The sequence below is a fragment of the Physeter macrocephalus genome, chromosome 11 (genome assembly GCF_002837175.3).
Source record: "Physeter macrocephalus isolate SW-GA chromosome 11, ASM283717v5, whole genome shotgun sequence".
In the NCBI taxonomy this organism is placed as follows: Eukaryota; Metazoa; Chordata; class Mammalia; order Artiodactyla; family Physeteridae; genus Physeter; species Physeter macrocephalus.
Window position 1 is genome coordinate 60,248,509 of NC_041224.1, and position 20,983 is coordinate 60,269,491.

At 40.0% G+C, this 20,983-nt stretch overlaps 1 protein-coding gene across 11 annotated transcripts in view; it reads left to right on the plus strand.

The window, feature by feature from the left end:
* MAP2K5 (mitogen-activated protein kinase kinase 5) overlaps positions 1-20,983 on the plus strand; it is a 281,510-nt gene that overhangs the window by 226,132 nt on the left and 34,395 nt on the right. For 10 of the 11 annotated variants that reach the window (XM_055088056.1, XM_028494957.2, XM_055088057.1 and 7 more), the window contains 2 exons: positions 16,256-16,317; positions 19,297-19,342. In XM_055088056.1, coding sequence (XP_054944031.1) covers positions 16,256-16,317; positions 19,297-19,342 — 108 coding nt within the window. Of the gene's footprint in view, positions 1-16,255; positions 16,318-19,296; positions 19,343-19,803; positions 20,357-20,983 lie in introns of those variants that run through there. The other variant, XM_055088058.1, reaches the window with a different exon arrangement.

Consider the following 20,983-nt stretch of genomic DNA (forward strand, 5'->3'; position numbering starts at 1 on the left):
GAAATTAAGAAAACACTTCAAGTTACAGTTAGCATCAAAAAGAATAAAATACTTAGGAATAATTCTAACAAATGAAGTGGAAAACTTATACACTGTAAATTATAAAACATCTTTGAAAGAAATTAAAGACTTAAATAAACAGAAAGACATCCCACATTCCTGGAATGGAAGACTTCATATTGTTAAGATGGCAGTGCTCCCCAAATTGGTCTACAGATTCAGTGCAATCCCTGTCACAACCCCAGTGGGCTCTTTTGCAGAAATGGATGAGTTGATCCCAAAATTCACATGGAAATGCAAAGGAGTCAGAGTAGCCAAAACAATCTTGGGGAAAAAAGAACAAAGAGGATTCAGGTTTCCTGATTTCCGAACGTATTACAAAGTTACAGTAATCAAGATAGTGTGGTTCTGGCATAAGGATAGACATGTGAAATGGAATTGAGAGTCCAGAAATAAACCCATGGTCAGTTGTTTTCTGATGAGGATGCCAAGACCCTTTAATGGTGAAAGTATAGTCTTTTCAACAAATGATGCTGGAACAGTTGGAGATCCACATGCAGAAGAATGAATTTTTTTCACATCATATACAAAAACTAACTCAAAGTGGATCAAAGACCTAAATGTAAGTGTTTCATAGCTAAGACTGAAACTCTTAAAAGGAAATATCGGTATAAATCTGTGACCTTAGATTAAGTAACAGTTTCTTGGATATGACACCATCAGGATAATGGAATCACTGTAACAATGCCAGGGTTCCAAGCCAATAGACAGCTAGAGCCAGGGCAAATCACGGCTTTAAGAGGAGGACCTTTGTGCCCCAGTCTGGAAGGTAGGGGAGATGATGGCTTTCCCTGTAAGGTGTGTAGCTTGAAAAGGATTGATAGGAAGGCCACAGTGGGGATAGGGGAGAGGACGATTGAAAGGAAGTGGCCAGCTGAGTGATGGGCAAGAAGAGGTTGGGGCGAGGGGGCTGGGGGGGTGTTGTTCTGGGGCCTGGCCTTGGGTCCTCAGTGATGAGGAGGAGTAAAGTGGGCTTGCTTAAGATGGGAACAGACTCTCTTGGTCCAAAGCATATTTAATAGCCCATCATTACAAAATTCCATTTATAAAAGGCTTTGTCTTCTGTGAGTTTTTATGACTCTATTTAATCATAAAATTTAATTGAGACATAAGAGAGCCTCCAGTATTTATTATCTGCCTGGCTGGCATATGCACATCATAACAGTGGTACTAAAAAGAGTCACGAATGGGGACAATCATCCATGCCACGAAACTCCTGAGCTCACAAGAGGCTTCATGTGGACTCTTCTCTTAGACCTGGCTCCTCTGATGTTTTCTAGCAATGCCAGCAAACATGTCCAGTGCTGGAAGGAAGCAGTGTTTGATGCTGACCCCCACCTGGCAGCTTAGTAAAGAAGAGGATGGAGGTTAATCACACACCTAGACACTTGCACATGAGCTGGGCAAACTGAGAGGCGGCTGACATCTCTGTTCTAGAAGAGGGTGATACCTGAAGAAGGGAGTGAGAAAAGAGAGGACTGGGAAGGGAGAAGAAAATGGAGAGAAGAGTCTGCTTTATAACCACATATAACCATAACAAGCTGCTTAGCTTTTCTCTCTGCCTTGTTTCTCCTACCACCCTACCTCCACAGGATTATCTTTTAAAAAATACAGATCTCAACCTGCCAAACCCTGCCTATAGGGTAATGTCTGAACCTCTTAGCACAGCATTTGAGATTCACACCCATGTTTTTTTCAGCCTCACTTTGGGTCCCTCATTAGTCTTGATGGCTGCCCCACACTTTCATACTTAGGGTTGTGTTCCTCCCTCTGCTTGGAATGGCCTCCCGTTTTTTACTTTGTAAATGCCTAAGTGTTCTCCAAGGCTCAGCTCAAATGTGATGTCCTCTTTGAAGCTGTCTCTGTTACCTTCCCATTTCTTCCATCCTGCCCCATGCCCACCCAGTGCTAGGCATAATTCAGCATAGCATGTTTACAAAGCTTTATTATTGTTAATCGTATGGAATCAAATTTAGTTTGTGAGTTTGTCTCCCACTGTATCATGAAGTCATCCAGCACAGGGACTTATCCCCACACCTAGTAGAGATCATGGCTCAAGCAGACGCTCCTTGAAGTAAATTAAAATAGGAATTTTTTTCTAGCAGGGCTAGTCCTACAGAAAATAGCATGTGGTCTAAGTTTGTCTTTTCTTCTACTGAGGCCCATTCTATCCAGCTGAAAAGGACTGCTAAGTTCAGAGATCATCACAGAGAAACTTATTTCTGTTTTCTATTTTTTACTTTGACATTTTTATTTAAGTATAATTTACATAACATAAAATTCACTCTTATAAAGTATACAGCTCAGTTCCAGAACATTTCCATCACTTCATAAAGAAACCCAGTACCTGTTAACAATAACTCCTAGTTCCTCTCTCCCCTCCAATCCTGGCAACCACTAGCTAATCTACTTTCTGTGTCTATGGATTTCCCTATTGTGGACATTTCATATAAATTGGACCATGCAATATCTGGTGTTTTGTGTTTGGTTTCTTTCATTTAGCATAATGTTTCCAAGGTACATCCATGTTGTAGTATTTATCAGTACTTCATATATATTTATGGTCAAATAATATTCCATTGTATGGATATACCACATTTTTGTTTATCTGTTCATCAGTTGATTCACATTTGGGATGTTTCCACTTTTTGACTATTATGAAAAATGTTGCTGTGAACATTTGTGTACTAGTTTTTATGTGGATGTATATTTTGTTTTCAATTCTCTCGGATATATATACCTAGTAGTGGAATTGCTGGGTCATATAAAACTCTGTGTTTAATTTTTTTTTTAATAAATTTATTTATTTTTGGCTGCGTTGGGTCTTCGTTGCTGCACGTGGGCTTTCTCTAGCTGCGGCGAGCAGGGGCTACTCTTCGTTGCGGTGCGCGGGCTTCTCATTACAGTGGCCTCTCTTATTGTGGAGCATGGACTCTAGGCGTGCAGGCTTCAGCAGTTGTGACACACGGGCTCAGTAGTTGTGGCTCGTGGGCTCTAGAGCACAGGCTCAGTAGTTGTGGCACACAGGCCTAATTGCGGCATGTGGGATTTTCCCGGACCAGTGTTTGAACCTGTGTCCCCTGCACTGGCAGGTGGACTCTTAACCACTGCGCCACCAGGGAAGCCCCTGTGTTTAACTCTTTGATGAACTTTCAAACTGTATTTCATAGCAACTGCACCATGTTACATTCCCATCAGTAATTTATGAGATTTCAGATTTCTCCGCATACTTGCCAACATTTGTTATTTTCTGGGTTTTTTTTTCCTTTGAATTGTAGTCATCCTAATGGATGTAAAGTAGTCTCTCATTGTGGTTTTGATTTGCATTTCCCTTATGATTAATGATGTTGAGCATATTTTCATGTGTTTATTGGTCGTTTGAATATTTTCTTTTAAGTTCTATTCAAATGCATTTTCTATTTTTAAATTGGTTTTTCCTTTTTAATTATTAGTTTTGAATTGTTAGAGTTCTTTTTTTATTAATTAATTATTATTTGTCTGCATCGTGTCTTCATTGCGGCACACGGGATCTTTCATTGCGGCACGAGGGCTTCTCTCTAGTTGTGGCGCACGGACTCCAGAGCACGGGCTTAGTTGCTCCGCGGCATATGGGATCTTAGTTCCCCGACCAGGGATCGAACCCGTGTCCCCTGCATTGGAAGGTGGACTCTTAACCACTGGACCGCCAGGGAAGTGCCTAGAGTTCTTTATGTATTCTGGATACTAGACTCTACATTTTTTCCTCCCATTCTGTGGATTGACTTTAACTTTCTTGATGGTGTCCTTTGACACACAAAAGTTAAAAAAATTTTTTTTTGGACTTCGAGGCCTTTCTGGTTTGATCAAAGGATAGGAAGCTTCGATCTCTACCCTGTCCCCATCCCACTCATGGCACCCACATAAAAGTCCTTAGAGTTCCACAGATTATAATTTGAAAACCACCGACTATAGCCCAAACAGTCATTCTGTAAACCTGTATTGATCCCAAAGCTAGGTACTGGGAATAGGGAGTGAGTAAGATACAGTTGCCACCATTAAAGAGTTTCTACTCTAGTCAGGGAGACAGGCTAGTAAACAGTCATATATGAGTAGATAACTTTAAACTAAACTGCAGGAAGGGACTTCCCTGGTGGTCTAGTGGGTAAGACTCCGAGCTCCCAATGCGGGCGGCCCAGGTTCAATCCCTGGTGGGGGAACAGATCTCACATGCTGCAACTGAGAGTTCGCATGTCGCAACTAAGACCCGGCACAGCCAAAATAAATAAATAAGTAAACAATAAATAAATATTAAACTAAACTGCAGGCAATATACATGGCATGAGACTTAATGAGCTCTCAAGAGGAGCGCAGTGACTATCGTTTTAACCCCCTCACATAAAAGGGTATTTATGACAAGGCATTTAATGATGTTTGCAGTCATATAAATTCTACATATACTAAAAGTGTGGACAAGGTGCTAGGGAAACACAGGAGAGATAGTGAAGGAGGTGATAATATACCAGAGAGCTCCACAGAGAAGGGAAGCCCAAAGGGCCAGTAGGAGTTAGCCTCAGAGATACTTGAGGCCCATGCGGAGTTCAGTATGGCTGCAGTGCTTGGCAAAGTATTAAAAGAGATGAGGCAATGGCTACATTTAGAAGGATCTTTACACATTGTGCCTGAAAGCATTTGCAGGGATGGAGGGGAGGGAGGGGAGAGAGGTTAAGCAGAGGATCAACAGAACCAGATTTGTGTTTCAGAAAAATCACTCTGATGGGGTTGTGGAAAGTGGATTGGGAAGGACAGTTAGGAACTTACTGTGCTTACAGTCCTGATCAGAAATTATGTGGGCTTTCCATTAAGACAGCCTTAGGGGCTTCCCTGGTGGCACAGTGGTTGAGAGTCCGCCTGCCGATGCAGGGGACACAGGTTCGTGCCCCAGTCCGGGAAGATCCCACATGCTGCGGAGCAGCTAAGCCCGTGAGCCATGGCCGCTGGGCCTGCGCATCCGGAGCCTGTGCTCCGCAACGGGAGAGGCCACAACAGTGAGAGGCCCGCGTACCGCAAAAAAAAAAAAAAGCCTTAGCATATTTGAAGAGTATTCAGGAGATGGAATAAACTGAATTTGGTGAGTAATTGGATGTAGCAGAGGGTGGAGGTAGGGTCAGAGAAGAAGCATTTGGCTTGGTCAGTCAAACTGTCACTGAGCTGGGGCACGCACACACTTCGTGGGAAGAAGATAATTAGCATTCAGTTCGTAGGGCAGCACCAAGCACCTTGTTCAGAACTATGTCAATTCCTGTTTCAGACCCAGTTATAAGAAGTTTATCAACTAGACTCTAAGTTCCCAGGCTTTTTATTTCTATCTTCCTAGTACTGCACCTAATTAATGTACAGTAGTCACTTATAAACATTTGTTGAATGAAATTTACACGTAATTATAAGAACTTACTACTTTTTTTTAAGACCTCAGAAAAAACAATCCAAAAAGTAATAGTATATGACAGGGAGATATTTAGCTAATAAATACAGTCCTTTATCAAAATTCAGAAGTCTAGCCTTAACCCTTATGGTTGATAAAATGTTTCCCCAGTGTTCCCCAATGTCATGTTGCTCTCCCACAGCACTCTGTTTTACAGGTGAGGAAACTGAAGGACAAAGGATGGGACTCTTTTTACTATACTATAATGTCCTTGATGGAAGCAAAAAGTGACAGCTGAACTTTCTGGCATCAAAGGAAGAGATTATTTTTTTAAAACTGTAAAAGCAGACAACTTAGAAAGCATTGCAGACATGCCCCAAGGGCAGAAGTATATTGCAACACAGTTCAGTTTCGCTGTCTGTAAGAGTAACTCCATGTCTTTAAGAAATAATTGAATTCTCTTCTGCATATTCTGTTTATGTTGGCAAGGAGGAGATTGACTCCTTTTAGAAAGATTTATGTACACAAAAGGTTTGGCTCTTAAACCACTGTTATCTTTTAAAAATTCATTCATGCAGAATCACTCATTCTTGGACAGGTTAACTGAGGGCTGGTTAACTGAGAAGCTGCTGGGCTGTGAACGTAGCAGGTGCTTTCTTGGGGTGGGGGTGGGGAAGTGAGGGTGTGGAAAATGGCTTCTAATAATACCCCCCTGGAATTCAAAAAGTGGCATCAACCAGCTCCAGAGGGAATAATGTCTATTCATTTTTTTGCCTGAGGGACTTCGCCATAATTCTGGCTTCTGAAGTTAGCAAAAAAATAAAAGGAACATCCCCCATCCCTCCTGCTCCCAGCATCCTAGGATGGCCTCTTTCTTTCACAACACCTAACTGCAGTTTAAAGTGAGACAAGACTCGATAGCCTGAGCTGTCCGACGTGACCCGTGCATGCCTAGAGCTTCCCACCACAGTGACTGACGCTCTAACCACTTGCATAAATAGGTATTGATGATGTGGGATTTCATGTTATTTGTAACTTGTATGAGTTAATGACTGGGAGGCATTAGAAACTTGGTAAGTTAATACAAGTAGATATACAATAGTCGTGTCCTCCAGCGATACGGTTAACTAGACGTCTGTCTCATAGTGTCAGGAATGTATAATTGGGATCCTGAAAACCGATATTCTCCTTTTATGTAAGGCAACCTTTAGAAATCTAATACCTCCTTTGAAAAGTCCAGTATGTTTAAATTAATGCAGTTTGACTGGTTTGAAAATTGAAAATAGGTTAGCATTAAGGCCATGATTCCTCTAGTAATTATTTGTTCTATTGGTAATAACTGTTTCTTTAGAAATGACATTAAGATTCTACCAAAACACAGCAGTAATCCAAAAGTTAATGTCTGTTCATTTATAATTATATTTAATTCATATTTATGAGTTGTCGGGAGGAAGGAGAAAGAAAGAAGGAAGTTTTAAAAATGTAACAGAAGAAACAAGTTAAGAGCAAAATTTTTCCTGATAGTCTGAAGAATGTACAAAGTCACTTAAAGTAGGAAAAAATAATTTTTTAAATACAGTTACAAAAAAAAAATACAGTTACATAAAGTCAGATTTTATTAGATACTGCTGAAAAAAATCTATATTTTTATTATTTCCTAGTGGCACTGAATGAATTCAGTGGATAGACTTTTTCCATTTCTTCTTTTTTACTAATCAAAATATTAGCATAAACATCCCTATGATTTTGATCTCAGTAAGTCAATTAGATTTGGGGTGTTTTTTTAAACCAGGGAAAATTCTGCATCTTTAGACAGTCATTGGACAAGTAGCTTTGTGTTGTTTTCTTTGAATTGTCCACGAAGCGTGATGTATTATTAATGAATTAATTTCTTGGTGGTGAAGGCCTGTGAATAGCTTTCTGTGAATGGGCAGTTGCCTGGTGGGGCCAGTTTTGGCTGCTGTCATTTAACATGTGTTGCTCTATTGTGAAGTCTCATCCAGCCGTAGGACAAAGCTCGTTTAATCCACCATGATGGGACCTACACACCCTGAGCCCAAGTTGGATGCCAGGGTCAGTTACCCAGCAGCTCGGGCTGGGGCACTGCTCTGTCTCACTGCCTAGTTGCTGTAATCACTTTGCCTGCCGTTAATTTTCCCTAAACCAGGGAAAACACGTCTGTGAACAGTGCAAATGTTCTCAAAAGAGATTCCAAACTGGGCGGCTGGAGTGTTGCCTTCATTCCAGGATGGAGGCAGCATTCCAGGGAGTTTAAGCTCCTTCCTTCCTCCTGGAAATGAAAGCGTCTGGGCCCACGAGATCCCTGATGTTCTGAGGTCCAGAGTAGCAGATGGCATTATGATTTTCCAAATCCTGATGAACGTTCTAACTGAACTTGTTCATTTCACAGTATGTGGTTCTATTTTTTTTTTCACTTCCTCTCCCTTCCTCCCTCCCTGTTCCTCTCTTTGTTCCTCTCCTATTGACTAATTTTAAACTGATGTGGTATCTCATCAGTTTAACCAGCTTTAAATTCCCTTCTCTCTGTTTATTGTATGGAACCAGGTATGGCACCATTTCACGTATAATTCTCAGCCTCCGAGTCACAGCCAGCATAGCCTTTGAATTTGTTTATAAAAATGTGTAAGCAAATACCGCTGACACTCCTACACCATGCAGCCACTGGAAGTTCTCTTTTCCCCATATCCATAACTGGTAGTGCAGGTGGCACATGGCAGTAATTATTTTCACTAACAGTCGAGTGAACATTCAGGAGGACACACAGTGTGGCGATGTGGTTTTTGGATTTCAGCAAGTTCCCTGAGTCTATCTGGATAGTGTTATGGCTTGTTGATTTTTCAGGACATGGACCTGCCAGGTTCTTGCCCTTGAATGGTATGTGGATGTAGTTCAGCTGTTTCAATGTTAACCCTTCACCTATGAAAAGAGGAATGATTCCTTTCATTTAGGAGCCTGTTAAGGGTTCTTTTTCACTCCTGGATTTTCCTCTTTCATTTTTGTTTAATATAGTTTTTGACTACCTTTAAGATTGCTTTTAATCAGCATTTCTACACATAGGACCTGGTGAAATGGCAGTGTATATATTAACATTATAATTTAGGTCCTGGATCCAAACATGTGTAGCTGGACTTTTCCTGCGGAAAAAAAACTGACCTTACCAGTGTATGAAATTCAAACACTATATAGGGACAAGGTAAAACCACAGGTAGGAACTGCTGAATAATTACCTTTAGACTAGCCTGAGCAGGAGGCTTCCCACGAGGGTGAGCTCATTTAATGGTTCCTAAAACTCAATCTCATGGATGTCAGTGGTCATGCTTGATTATTTGCAGCAGTGTTTTATGAAAAAGCAATAGAAATGCTTTGGGAGGCTACAGAGGAGGGGGGGGACGGCAGGGGGACAATAACAGGTTTTACTTCTGTAAATGAAATCCCTTTGGTATGAGACAAGCATGTTTTTTGCTGCTCTGCCTAAGCCATTGAAAAGGGAGGTGTATGTGGGTGTTAGTGTGCAGGTGTGTGTGTGTGTGTACCATTCAGATAGGCACCTCTAAATAATACTGTACACTATAGCTTATGACCAACGAGAGACCTAAAAGAAAAAAGATGTTCATTGGCTTTGGAAAGCAAGTGATTGCAAATATGGTTTAAGAGATTAATTCATTTTCCAGTTCTCCACCTACCTGTTTTCAAGGAATTTTATGAAACACCAAGATCTTTGCCATATGTTTAGAAAATCTCTGAGTAAATGTAAGTCTTTTAAATGACAAAAAATGAAGGGTTAGTTTTGACATAAATGACAAAGTTTGTTTCTCTTCTCTTTTATCCCAATACTGAAGAACTGCCAAAACATTTAGGAGAAAAAGAAAATAGGAAAAAATCTGTATAATCTCAAATTTCAGAGATTCCTTTAGACCTGTTAATTTACGTTTTGTGTTTTTTATAAGCCATCTGGTTGTACTTGGCTAATAGCTGGTTCTCCCATGTTTTAAAGGTTTATGGGTAAGGTGGGTGTTTCAGTGGCGAAAATTCAGGCCTTTTGCCCCTGGCTCCAGGTCCATCTGAAACAAGTTAAATGAACAGCTACTGTTAGCCGGGACCCAGTGGATAGAACGTCACACCAAAATGCCCACACATGTAATTTGTCACGTCTGGCAACCCAGAGCATGGGGTGACCCAGTGTGGAAATTGAATCATCTTTCACTTTCTCTGCTCAAGGCTTGATGTGGAGTGGGATGAGGAAGATGAGGCCTCTCTGGTCTCCAGCTGAAGAGTGTCAGAGACTTCCTTTTCTGATGACGTCCATCTGCAAGCCTTGCTAAACTCAAAGCCTCTTTCTCACCCCAGCGCTGTCCCTTATAGCACCCTGCAGATTAGGTCAGTTCCATCTGCACTGTGAAATCAAAAATACACTTAGGGTCAAAATACTGATTTTTTCCTGACAGGGTGACCATGTTTTCAAGTAAACTAAGTGTTTTGAACAGGCGTTGACTGAATTTGTGCAAGTCCGGTGTGGAATTCTGGTTTACTAATATCTTAACTGGGCTGAGTCATTCTCTGAGCATTTGTCTATCCATTCCCACCTTTCTCTCTCTGATGAGATGTGACTGCCTTTTTTCCCTGGCTGTAGTCTACTATAGCAAAAACTTATAGATGTGAACATTGAGGACCTTCAAAATATTAAAACTGAGCTAATTTCCCAGAATCTACCATTGCATTACACTTTGGGTAGGTAGATTTTTGGGATTTCTTCTGTGGAGATCTTTAAAGGTGAGAGTCCAGTTTTTTTGGTTTTTGTGTCCTCCTCAAATAAACGAGGTTCCCTCCCTGGTCAAGAGCAGATTTGTCTTGTGGATTCTGCCAGTTGTCTCACAAAGATGTTATTTTAAGGCAGTGAACAGTGGAGGATCAAAAAACAATTTGGGATCTGATAAGGCAAAATGCTGTCCTGCCTGATGTGAAGCCACTGGAATCACAAACAATCTTCAATCCCAGCATTGCAGATAGATGTGAAGTGATCTAGGAGAGCTGTGCCAGTTAGTATGAACCCCAGTATGTAGGACCAGAAACTGTTGGGCCAGGCCACAGGAACATTAGGCTTGAATTAAAATATTTATTTTTAAAATATTAGAGCATAACTCTCAGTACTGGTCAGACTGCAGGTGATTCTCTAATGTTAATTAACGTGTTGGCTTGATGGCTTGACACCAAGAAGTCTAGAAATAGACTGTTAAAAACTGTTAAAAAGGATTGCCATGTTTCACTTAATTTGCCTGGTTTAATCTAACCACAGCACAGCTGACCTCAGAATTCACCAGTGTGGCCAACACCTTGAGATTTTTGAGAAGTTGTCCTTCTGTCTTCTTTATGTTTTACTGCCAATACGTATAAAAGCTTGGTTTGAAGGAATGTCTGTTTTGGAAAGAGAAGGGAACATGACACAGATTAAGATGTTCAAGGTCCCTTCACCCCCACGTGCTCTCTGGAAGTGAGGAAGGAAGAAAGTGGGAGAGCAAAAACGGTATCTCATAGCCCTCCAGACTCTCAAAATAAGTTTCTTCCCCATCACTCTTAGGGGTGCACGTCTTATCCCTCTGAACAACACACAGATTCTTCCAGGCTATGGATCAAGTATCAGTCATCCCACAATGCCAGCCCAGTGCCTTTGACATGGTAGATGGTCAAGAAAATTGTTGAATGAGTGAAGCAATAAATAAGTAATGAATGATTGTATCATTTTTATACAGCATTTTGTGTCTATGCCCTATCTGTGTCTGAATTAAACACCACATCATTGTCAGGTTCCATTGTCATCTTTAATTATGAATTAAAGGCAAAAATTAAATCCTCAGGTATATTTGTAAAGCAAAGGTCCCTCAACTTTTTTCCAGTTAAATAGTTATGCTAGGCTTCTCCATTATTCAAAGCAGAGCTCTGCTAAAAATCTGGACCTCATGAGTTTAAACAAAAATAGCTCCTTACCCTTTTACTTTTAAACTTCCTATTTTGACACCATTTTATTTTATTTATTTTTGGCTGTGTTGGGTCTTCGTTGCTGTGCACGGGCTTTCTCTAGTTGTGGTGAGCCGGGGCTACTCTTCATTGCGGTGCGTGGGCTTCTCATTGTCGTGGCTTTCTCTTGTTGTGGAGCACGGGCTCTAGGCATGCAGGCTTCACTAGTTGTGGCACGTGGGCTCAGTAGTTGTGGCTCGCGGGCTCTAGAGCTCAGGCTCAGTAGTTGTGGCGCACGGGCTTAGTTGCTCCGCAGCATGTGGGATCTTCCCAGGCCAGGGCTCGAACCTGTGTCCCCTGCATTGGTAAGCAGATTCTTAACCACTGTGCCACCAGGGAAGCCCTTGACGTCATTTTAGATTCACATGCAGTTGTGAGAAATAATATGGAAAGATCCTATGAACCCTTCACTCAGTTTCCCCCAATGGTAACAGTTTATAAGTATAGTACAATATCACAACCAGGAAATTGACATGATACCATCCACTGAATTTATTCAGATTCTACCAGTTTTACATGCATTTGTGTGTGTGCATGTGTGCATGCTAGCATGTGCGTGAACATTAATGACACGGATTCTTTAAAGCCAAGAAACAACATGGTTTAAAAAAAAAAAACTATGCCTTTAAAATAATGATTTCCCTTTTAAGTAAGTCATTTCAAAAGCATTTTTCTCATTTATGTTTTCTTTATTTGGAGTATCCAACTTAACTTGCCTGCTCTCAAGATCACAAAGTGTACTTTTTGGCACACTTACTCTGCAGGTGAACCAGCAGCAGTTGTGGTTGGAGTTGGACCTCCTTCTCCCCTCCCCCACCTTGTTGCAGGCACACACACACACACACACACACACACACACACACACACACACACACACACACCCTCTCTCTCTCTCTCTCTCTCTCTCTCTCTCTCTCTCACTTTCTGCTGCTTACCTTTTTTTATGCTTGAATACCTTGCTGACAAGTGCTAATAACAAAATACCCAGAGAGAGTCCAGTTGAAGTTAGCATACATTAAACATTCTGAACTTGTCCTTTTGCTCATAGATTGCACATAATTAATAATTAAACAGTTTCTGTTGTAATGGGTTGACCTTCCTGAACTGTTCATTATTCACAAGGCAAAGGCATCAGTCAAACTTTCTTCTCGTCCTTCGCTGTTCTCTAGCATGCTGCCTGCTTGTGTTCCAGTTGTTTAGCAGGAGGGGCTGACCAGGTAGTTCCCAAAAACTCTGAGACTTGGAGACTGTCCTCCGTGATGACCAGAATTGCTTACTGAAATGGCTGCAGCAGCTGTTTTTATATAACGGTTGCCTGCTCCATAACAGGATTCGGCCTGTTTCCCTTAGCAGGACGCTAAAGTTGATTTCAGGACCGGAATCTCAGGTCAAGGCTTTTGGTTACGGTTGTGTCCTGTTTCGTTCCATACCTCCATGCTTAGAAGTTCAAAACAAAAGTATCCCCCCAAAAGCCCTCAAGGTGAAGTATGGCACCCAGGGTCTTAAAGAGAGTGACTTTTATTAACAATTTAGAGTCCATTTCAGCCGATACTGAGAGTTGACTGGTGTAACTGCTTCTCTAATTTGTGTTTACATTTTTGAAATGTATTTTTTCTTCATCTTGCCTGAACCCGTGTTCCACAGAGAACATTTTTTATAAGTAGCAAAAGTGACTTTACGAGATCCTCCGAACCCCTGGGCATGGTTCTGTCTCGCTCTAACCCCACAGTGACTGGCTACTTTCCCTCCCTGGGTGCCACGGCGATGCTGGAGTGTCTTTACTGCGAGCCTCCTTCCCTCCTTCGCACAGGTTGGAATTAGATAACGAAATAGACAGGTTCTCGGAGATTTTTTACATCCTGATCTAAACTAACTTCTAATTTTACTTGCTTAAAAGTGAGAAAAGTATACTTAAAAATCCTCCAGCACGGGGAATACTGTCAGGTCTGTTCGCTTGCCTTCTTTGGATTGTTGACAGCCTGCGTGCTTCTGTGGAGTTGGAGGCTCTTAGAGGACTCCCCCACCCCGTGTTTGCATGTGGCATTCTGAACCCGCCCCCCACTAGTCAGTCTTCTGTATCTCAGAAAATTCTCCTCTGAGATACACAGGAGACGTGGATTTTAATGAAAAGAAATATCTGGCATTATGCTTGTGAGATTAGAATTTCCCCCCCGCATCTTTGATGACTGATTCTTTCCAGGCACCACTGAGATGAGAATCCACTCTCTGTGGTTCTGCAAAGTCGACTTGGGTTGGCGCATTTTCACAAGTGAAATAAATTATTCATGGGTACCACCCAGGGTTCCTTAGTTTTATATTATGAGGAACTTAACAGGCTACAATATCAGGTCTTAAATAAAATTAACTACCCATGCAAAGATGTCACAGTTTCCTCGTTTTGTTTCTCATCCACGTTAAAATGACATCTTCATCAAGTTGCCTGGTCTATAATTCATTAATTTACTCTTGGTATCATACTTTGAAATGAGGCCCACATTACCATCACATTTTATACCAGGATCTTTGTATAAAACCAGTCTAGAATTTTAACCATCTTGGTAAATATTCAGCCACATTAAGACAGTAGGCTTTTATTTTCCTAAACATTCATTTTAAAGCTGCTACTACTCAGACACTTCCAGTACTACAGCCTCCCAAAAAATTTCAGAAAGGAATGACTTAGAAAACTAACTACCTGATCAGAGTCCATAATTTTTGTACCTCAGACTTTGAACTGTCTTTTTACTAATAGTGTTTGAGACAGTAAAATGTCATCTCTTGAACTGGGGCTTGTAGAATCTTGCAGGCTTGGTGATATATATGGCTTTCCTAAAAACAGACTGGGCTGAAATTGATACCCTGTTTTATTTTTGCTCTTCAAACTGATAGGACTTCTGTGACCATTTTATAGTACCTTTATTGAGAACTTGTCATGTTAACTGCGTGCCTTGTTTCTTTTGAGCAGACTATTTCATCGTTCCCCACCCTCTTTCACGTCCTCTCTATGTAATGCCTGCATGTAATCCTTTGAACTTGGCAAGATTTTATTTCACTCCCATTTTCCTTTGTTTTCCTTTCCTCTTGGAAACCTTTCTCTATTGATGAGAATCTTAAGTTTACAATTACTAACCTTCCCCTCTTCTGGACAAATAATGTCAATTCAAAGAGGACAGATATGCAAAAACTAAGAAACATTTGGTTCACATTCCTTTTTTTTTTTAACTTTGGGATTTTTTTTTTTTTTTTTTTTTTTTGGCTCCTTTGACCCCCTCAGTTCCCTTTGATTTAATTGTATTTTCCGGTACTTTTCCAATTGTTTGATTTGGAAACAAAGCCTTAATAAGAGTTCTAGTTAATTTTCTGTCTTGTAATTACCGATCTCATTTTTCTGATAATTGGCCACAGCAATTATATGTATATTTACTAATCACATAGGAGGCTGTGCAGTTGTATCTATCTGCCACCATTGATAATGACACGCATATTGCAGAGGTGCTTTTATCATCTTCTTTTTTCCACTACATCAAAGCTATTTCCTCTTGTTCTCAATAATGAATACATGCATGCATTTGACACAGTTGTGTGCTAGAGAAATTGTTTGGCTCCCACCAAATGCTGCATGCTCTGAGTTTCTTGCCTGCAGCGCTGGAAGGTTGTATGTAATGATATATTGCTCATCCAAATGGCCAAAGCACTCCAAAGCACAGTGAGATTAAAATAAGTCATTCCTTTGTTAATTTAAATAGGTGCATGTATCATACTTTGCAGGGCACTTTGTGTAGGGATGTCAGGGAGGAAAAAAAGCCGCCGAAAGGTATTTTTAATAGCAAATGAGAATAGATGAGAATGGAGTCATTTGCAGCTGCCTACTTTATGTGGCTCTCTTGTTCCAACTGTAGGTCTAATGAGATGACTGTTAAAGTACTCTGCAGTGTAATTTCATTACATTCTGAGCCGTTACACTATAAACACAGTGGCGTTCTCTGTCATTCTTGAAAAAACTCCTAAATTCTTAAAGCCTTCCTTTGCAAATGGGGTAATGGGGTTTGCTCCCTGTGTTACATGGTAGTTGTCGTTTGTTGCTGTGTAGTTTTCTGCTCTCTTGAGTGACTGCCACCTCCACCCTAGTTCTGTTCGTGGGCAAGGTGGGCGTTTTTCATTGTGTCCTTAATTCACTGGCTTTCTCATATGATGAGTTTGCCTAGACTGGCAAATAGGCTGAAATTCCTTTTCAGGAAACAAAAAAAAAAAACCAACTCTGACACACATGATTCAGTTAGGGGCAAGCAGTTAAGAGCAGCTGTATATACTAATAAATGTAAATAAAAAGGAAAGTGTAAATAGCAAACCCAGTAAAAGAAACAAAGGTCAACACAAGAATAATTTCACAGCTCTTTGTTAATTACAAGACCATTTGTGTGTTACTTAAATAATCATTAATTTCTCATTTACACTTTCGTACCTTCTTTCCTACCCTGTGGCTATCATTGTCCTTTTTTCACCTCCCTTCCCTCTTTGCTCTCATGTTTCTCACCATGGTAAAATGTGTGTGGCTTTAAATTTGGCATTTTTACATAAACATGTGGAAGAGAGTGTAGACCGTTTTTTTAATTGGATGAGGCCTTATTTTCCTTTCCACATGGTGGTGAATCCTTGTTATATATTCAGCTTTATATGCTCCTTTGGGATTGGGGGTGGAGAGTATAAAGAAAGAAAAGGAATTGTTGTGACTTTTGGTGACTTGTTTTTCCTCCATCCCAGGATTCACCCGTCCTTCCGGTTGGAGAGTTCTCCGAGCCATTTGTACATTTCATCACTCAGTGGTGAGCCCGTTTGCAAACATGCCATGCCCTCAATGTAAATGATACATGCCATTAACTCTGCGGCTCCGTGAGACCTTATGGCTCTCCCTGCTTCCTTTTGGAGACGGTAGGGACTTCGGGGCCTTGGGCAGATGGGGCAGCAAAGCTGAAGAAATTGTTTAAATTATGTAAACGTTATTTACACAAAGGGTCATAAACGTACTTTAGAGGCTTTTTCCTGTTTTAATAAACTGCTGAGAATCCGGTTCCTTCTTTGAGCACAGGTACTGTTGCTATCCAATTTTTTTTTAAGAAATACATAATTTTATAGCCCCTATTGAACAGACATATGAAGCTTATTTTTATTAATGTAACCTCAAGTTACCCATAAAAGTGTCTGTCACTTAGTGGAAGCAGCATAATTTATTAATTCATTGGATTTTCAGTAAATAACTTTTATCTTTGGTTATATTTTAGACAATATAGTGGTGTCCCATTTCATTGAATTTTGATGTTTGAGAGACTATGAAGACACAGTTCCACTAGGCCCACTTTAACCATTATAAGAACTGAGAGGAGCCACAGGATGTAGATCAAAGGGGCCCTTAGAGTCTCTAGGCAACCCCTTGTCATTTTACACCTGAGGAAACAGGCATTTTTCTGCCAAGGGTTCTTTTCCAGCCTTCTGCCTTTTTCCTCCCCATAGAATGAAGTTTTCTTTTATTATCCCTTTCACATTCTCCACCTCTCCCCTATTCAGAAGGACCCATGTGGTCTTGGAAGGCCTAGTTGCTGTGCTGCCATCTTTCTGCCCTCTCCCTCACCCCAGCATAGAGGGGGGGGGGGGAAGGAAATTGGGAGCAGAGAGATGACCACCCCAAAGCAGGAGACAGAACTAACTAGCAACTGTTCTGGACATTCTGGAACTCCTTCATAAGTACCTTTACTTCTCTTTCCCTCCTTCAATCAAAGTCCTTATTTCATCACCCCTTCAGAGTTTCATCCACTAGTGGAAAAGGAGCCCTTTATTCTTGTGGTGCCACAAAATGGTGCATTCAGGATTCCTTGCTAAACTGAAATGGTTGTACACTGTCCCCTCCCCCTCCCCACCATGATCCATCTGATGATGCCGCTAAAGTGAAACCAAGAAATATTCCTTAATATAAATGTCAAGCTTTATCACCTTTTTGACTAAATGTAATATGTTACCTCTTAATAAAAATGTCTCGTGTAGTTTATATTCCATAGGAGAATACGTGGGGAAGAGAATTTTAACCCCCAACTTCTAAAATTTTTATTAACACTATTTCTGTTTATTTAAAATACTTACATAATATTCCGTAGCTTGTAAAAACTGTTTTCACTCTGCAAACATTTTATTTCCAAAATATGCCATGTTGGAAAAAAGGGTATGTATTGGTTGAACACTAGAATCCTAAGCTCATTAATATTAGAGCCATTATCTAGAAATATGTATCAGTCTCTCTTAATTTCCTTTACATGAAATTCCTAGAAATAGAAGCACATGATGGGAATATCCCATTTTGAAATGCAGAAATTGAAAAACAAACCGTGCGATTCCCAAGCTGCCTGGAGCGCCGGGTTTTGGCATCACCCGCTCCGAGATGTTGGATTTGTGCCGTGACCACTGTGCTTATCCTACTATGTGGTCTGAGACCAACCTGGGGGTGGGGCCCTTTCTGAGCAGAGAGGGAGAAAAGCAGATAGGGCTTTGCCTGCCTTCTGTCCAAAAAATTAATCAACTATTATATAAAAGTTTTATGGAGACAGAGGGAGGGATAACCTGTGTTGAAATTTCCACAGATGTCAAGCCAAAACAGAAATGATAGTGGGTAATAGCCTTGTTTTCCCAAGAGATACAGCTACTTTGGCATGTCAGATTAAGACTGTTACCAACTCCACTGGCGAGACAGCTTGAATTACTTGCTAATGGATGCAGTATTTGAGAGATGCATATGGTTATTTATAGGGAAGGCAAATGTCCTCGATGTCATTAATGGTTCATAACTACGCTTCTTGTTTACCAAATGATCATTAGATCTCTGTACTTAAAAAAAAAAATACTGTCAGCAAATGCAGAGATTGTACGAAGGGCTTTTTCTTTTCTTGCTTGTTTGAGGTTGCCTTATATAAAGAAAAAGTGTCTATGTGATTTTCCAAGTAATAGAAGCAGCAATCTCTTTTTATGACTTCATCCCACAGATACTCTGAGTTTAGTATAAATCGACCATCAAGTAGGCAGCTTACCCACAGTTACCTCAGTCCCATGACTGGGTGCTTCATCACGTAGCTAAGTACATGCTATAGCTACTAATTATGACTATTGCACATATGACGAAATATTTTGCAGGAGGAATGTGATTCTTTAAGCAGCTTAAACAAATGTAACTTTCCCACAGCTGTTTAATGAATTATCAGCTTGCATGGTAGCCAAAATAAATGAAAGTTGAGATAATGTAATAACCCATTTGTAGTTTTGTAGCATTATCTAGATACCTGACCTCTTTTATATATTACTTGTCATTTGAAGTAATAATGAAGGAATGAGATGTTTTCTCATTTGACCTGATATTCGTGTTTCTTTTCTTATTGTCTTATCCCAGTTACCAAAAAAGAAGTATATTGTTCCCTAAATTTGTTTGAAATGAATTGATAACTGAGTCAGGAAACGAACATTGCTGCTTTTTTTTTCACATTAGTTTCAGAAGTAGAATTAGGATAAATTTAAATTCATTCTTTATCTGTATTGCAAGAGTAACTCCCCCCAAAAAATCTTTGTGTTTTTCATTCATGAGATTCCCCCAAAATCTGATTAATTGAAGGCCAAAACAAAAGAAAGGGAGTACATGCTAATGCTTTGGCCAAGAATTGAACGTGATGAATTTTGAAAACATTCAAATTCCAGGAGAAATAGTCCATGGTGGAAATTATAGCACAAATTTACAAGTGATATAGATAATATGAGTTTTTCTCTTACAGCATGAGAAAACAGCCAAAAGAAAGGCCAGCACCTGAGGAATTGATGGTAAGTAGATTTTTTTAGTTACATTAGAATTCTCCAGTTACATATCTGTGCTTAACATTCTGTTAAAAGGACCAGAATGGGATTTAAAGCATCCACAGACTCAGCAAAGACAATATTATTTACTTCATTTCAGTGGGTGCTTTTGAAGCTCACATCCTCAGATAGTAGTTTTCACTTCTTAAAAACCCATCACCAATTTGAAACTTAATGCAGAATTCTTTTCCTTTGCCTCACACTCAAGGGTCACAAGTTAATCTAGGTTACTCCTTGTCCTCATTTGCTATTACAGCCTCTCAGAATTCAGAGGATTGGTAACAGAGAAGATAGTCAGCATATTAAGTTTTTAGTGCAGTCCTACAGGAAATTCTGAATGTGGCGTGGAGTCCTCTTGGATTCATGTAGAATGAAATTAGATTGGCTGCAAAAGATCAAGTTAATGTGAATCTTTGGTCTTTCCTCAGAAAGAGACAACTACAAGGCTGCAAGTGCTGTGTTCTCAGCTCCAAGGCCGCTTTCTTTGATTGCAAATGACAGTTTTTAGTCAAGCAGGGAGAGGAACAGAGACGTTCCCTAACAATTCCCAAATGGTCATTTATTTAGTGCAGATAGTTGATTTGACAACGCAGAAGCTGTTAGAATAACGTTAGCATCAAGCATTAATAAATAATAATTATAGTCTACTCTTTCTAATGTTTTGCATACCATTCCCTGTCTTTAGATTATTGCAATCAGGACAAATTCTGACTAGTTTTCTCTCATCACTTTAAATAATAATCATTTTAAAGATATCGGTTCAAAGGTTTTTAGCCTTTGTATTTCATCCTTATAAATACTCTAAGCACCCAAACTTCTGTATAATACAGATTTCATCCCCAAATATAAAATAGCCATATGTTTCCCTTTTATATCATGTGCTTTCCAGGAAGTAGTTTTCTTCTTCATGTTACCCCTGGAGCAAAATCTCAGTTTTCAGGGTAGTTTCAAGTTAAAGTTCACCCCTAAAAGCCCTGCAATTTATAACTGTGCAGGTTTCATGTCTAGAATAAACTGGTCTTTTTTTTTTTTTTTTTGACGGGGGCGGATCTCTGATGGTTGGGAAATTCATGCAGTTAGTCACATTTGAGGAAACTTGGAACAGGTTCTAGAGATGGAGACCCATTTACCTTGTACATTATCATGCTATGGCTGGATAGCTCAGCTATTAAAACAAAGGAATAGGGTTTCATAAAACAGATATCTATTTGTAAATGCATGTTTCAATGCTGCAGTGAGTTGGCCACTTATAAATAAAACATCTGCAGATCGTACATACACTCATAAATGCATCCGGATGTGTGTGTTGGTAGGGAACACCACTCCAGGGTGGCAAGTTGTAAAGATAAGGCTGAAGGGTGAGTCCTTTCAGTGCCTTGAAAGTAAGCATACGTGGCTGTCTGTGTGTGGAGAGAGATGAGGAATACGTATTTCGATATATCTGTTTACAACTATACACCCTGGTGTGTGCCATCCTATATTTTTAATTAATAAATATCAATAAATCAATAAAATACAATGAAAAATTGTCACAGGAAGCACTATCCTATACTTAATTTAACATTATTTCTAGTACTGCTCACAGTTTGATTTAAATGAGTTTATTCC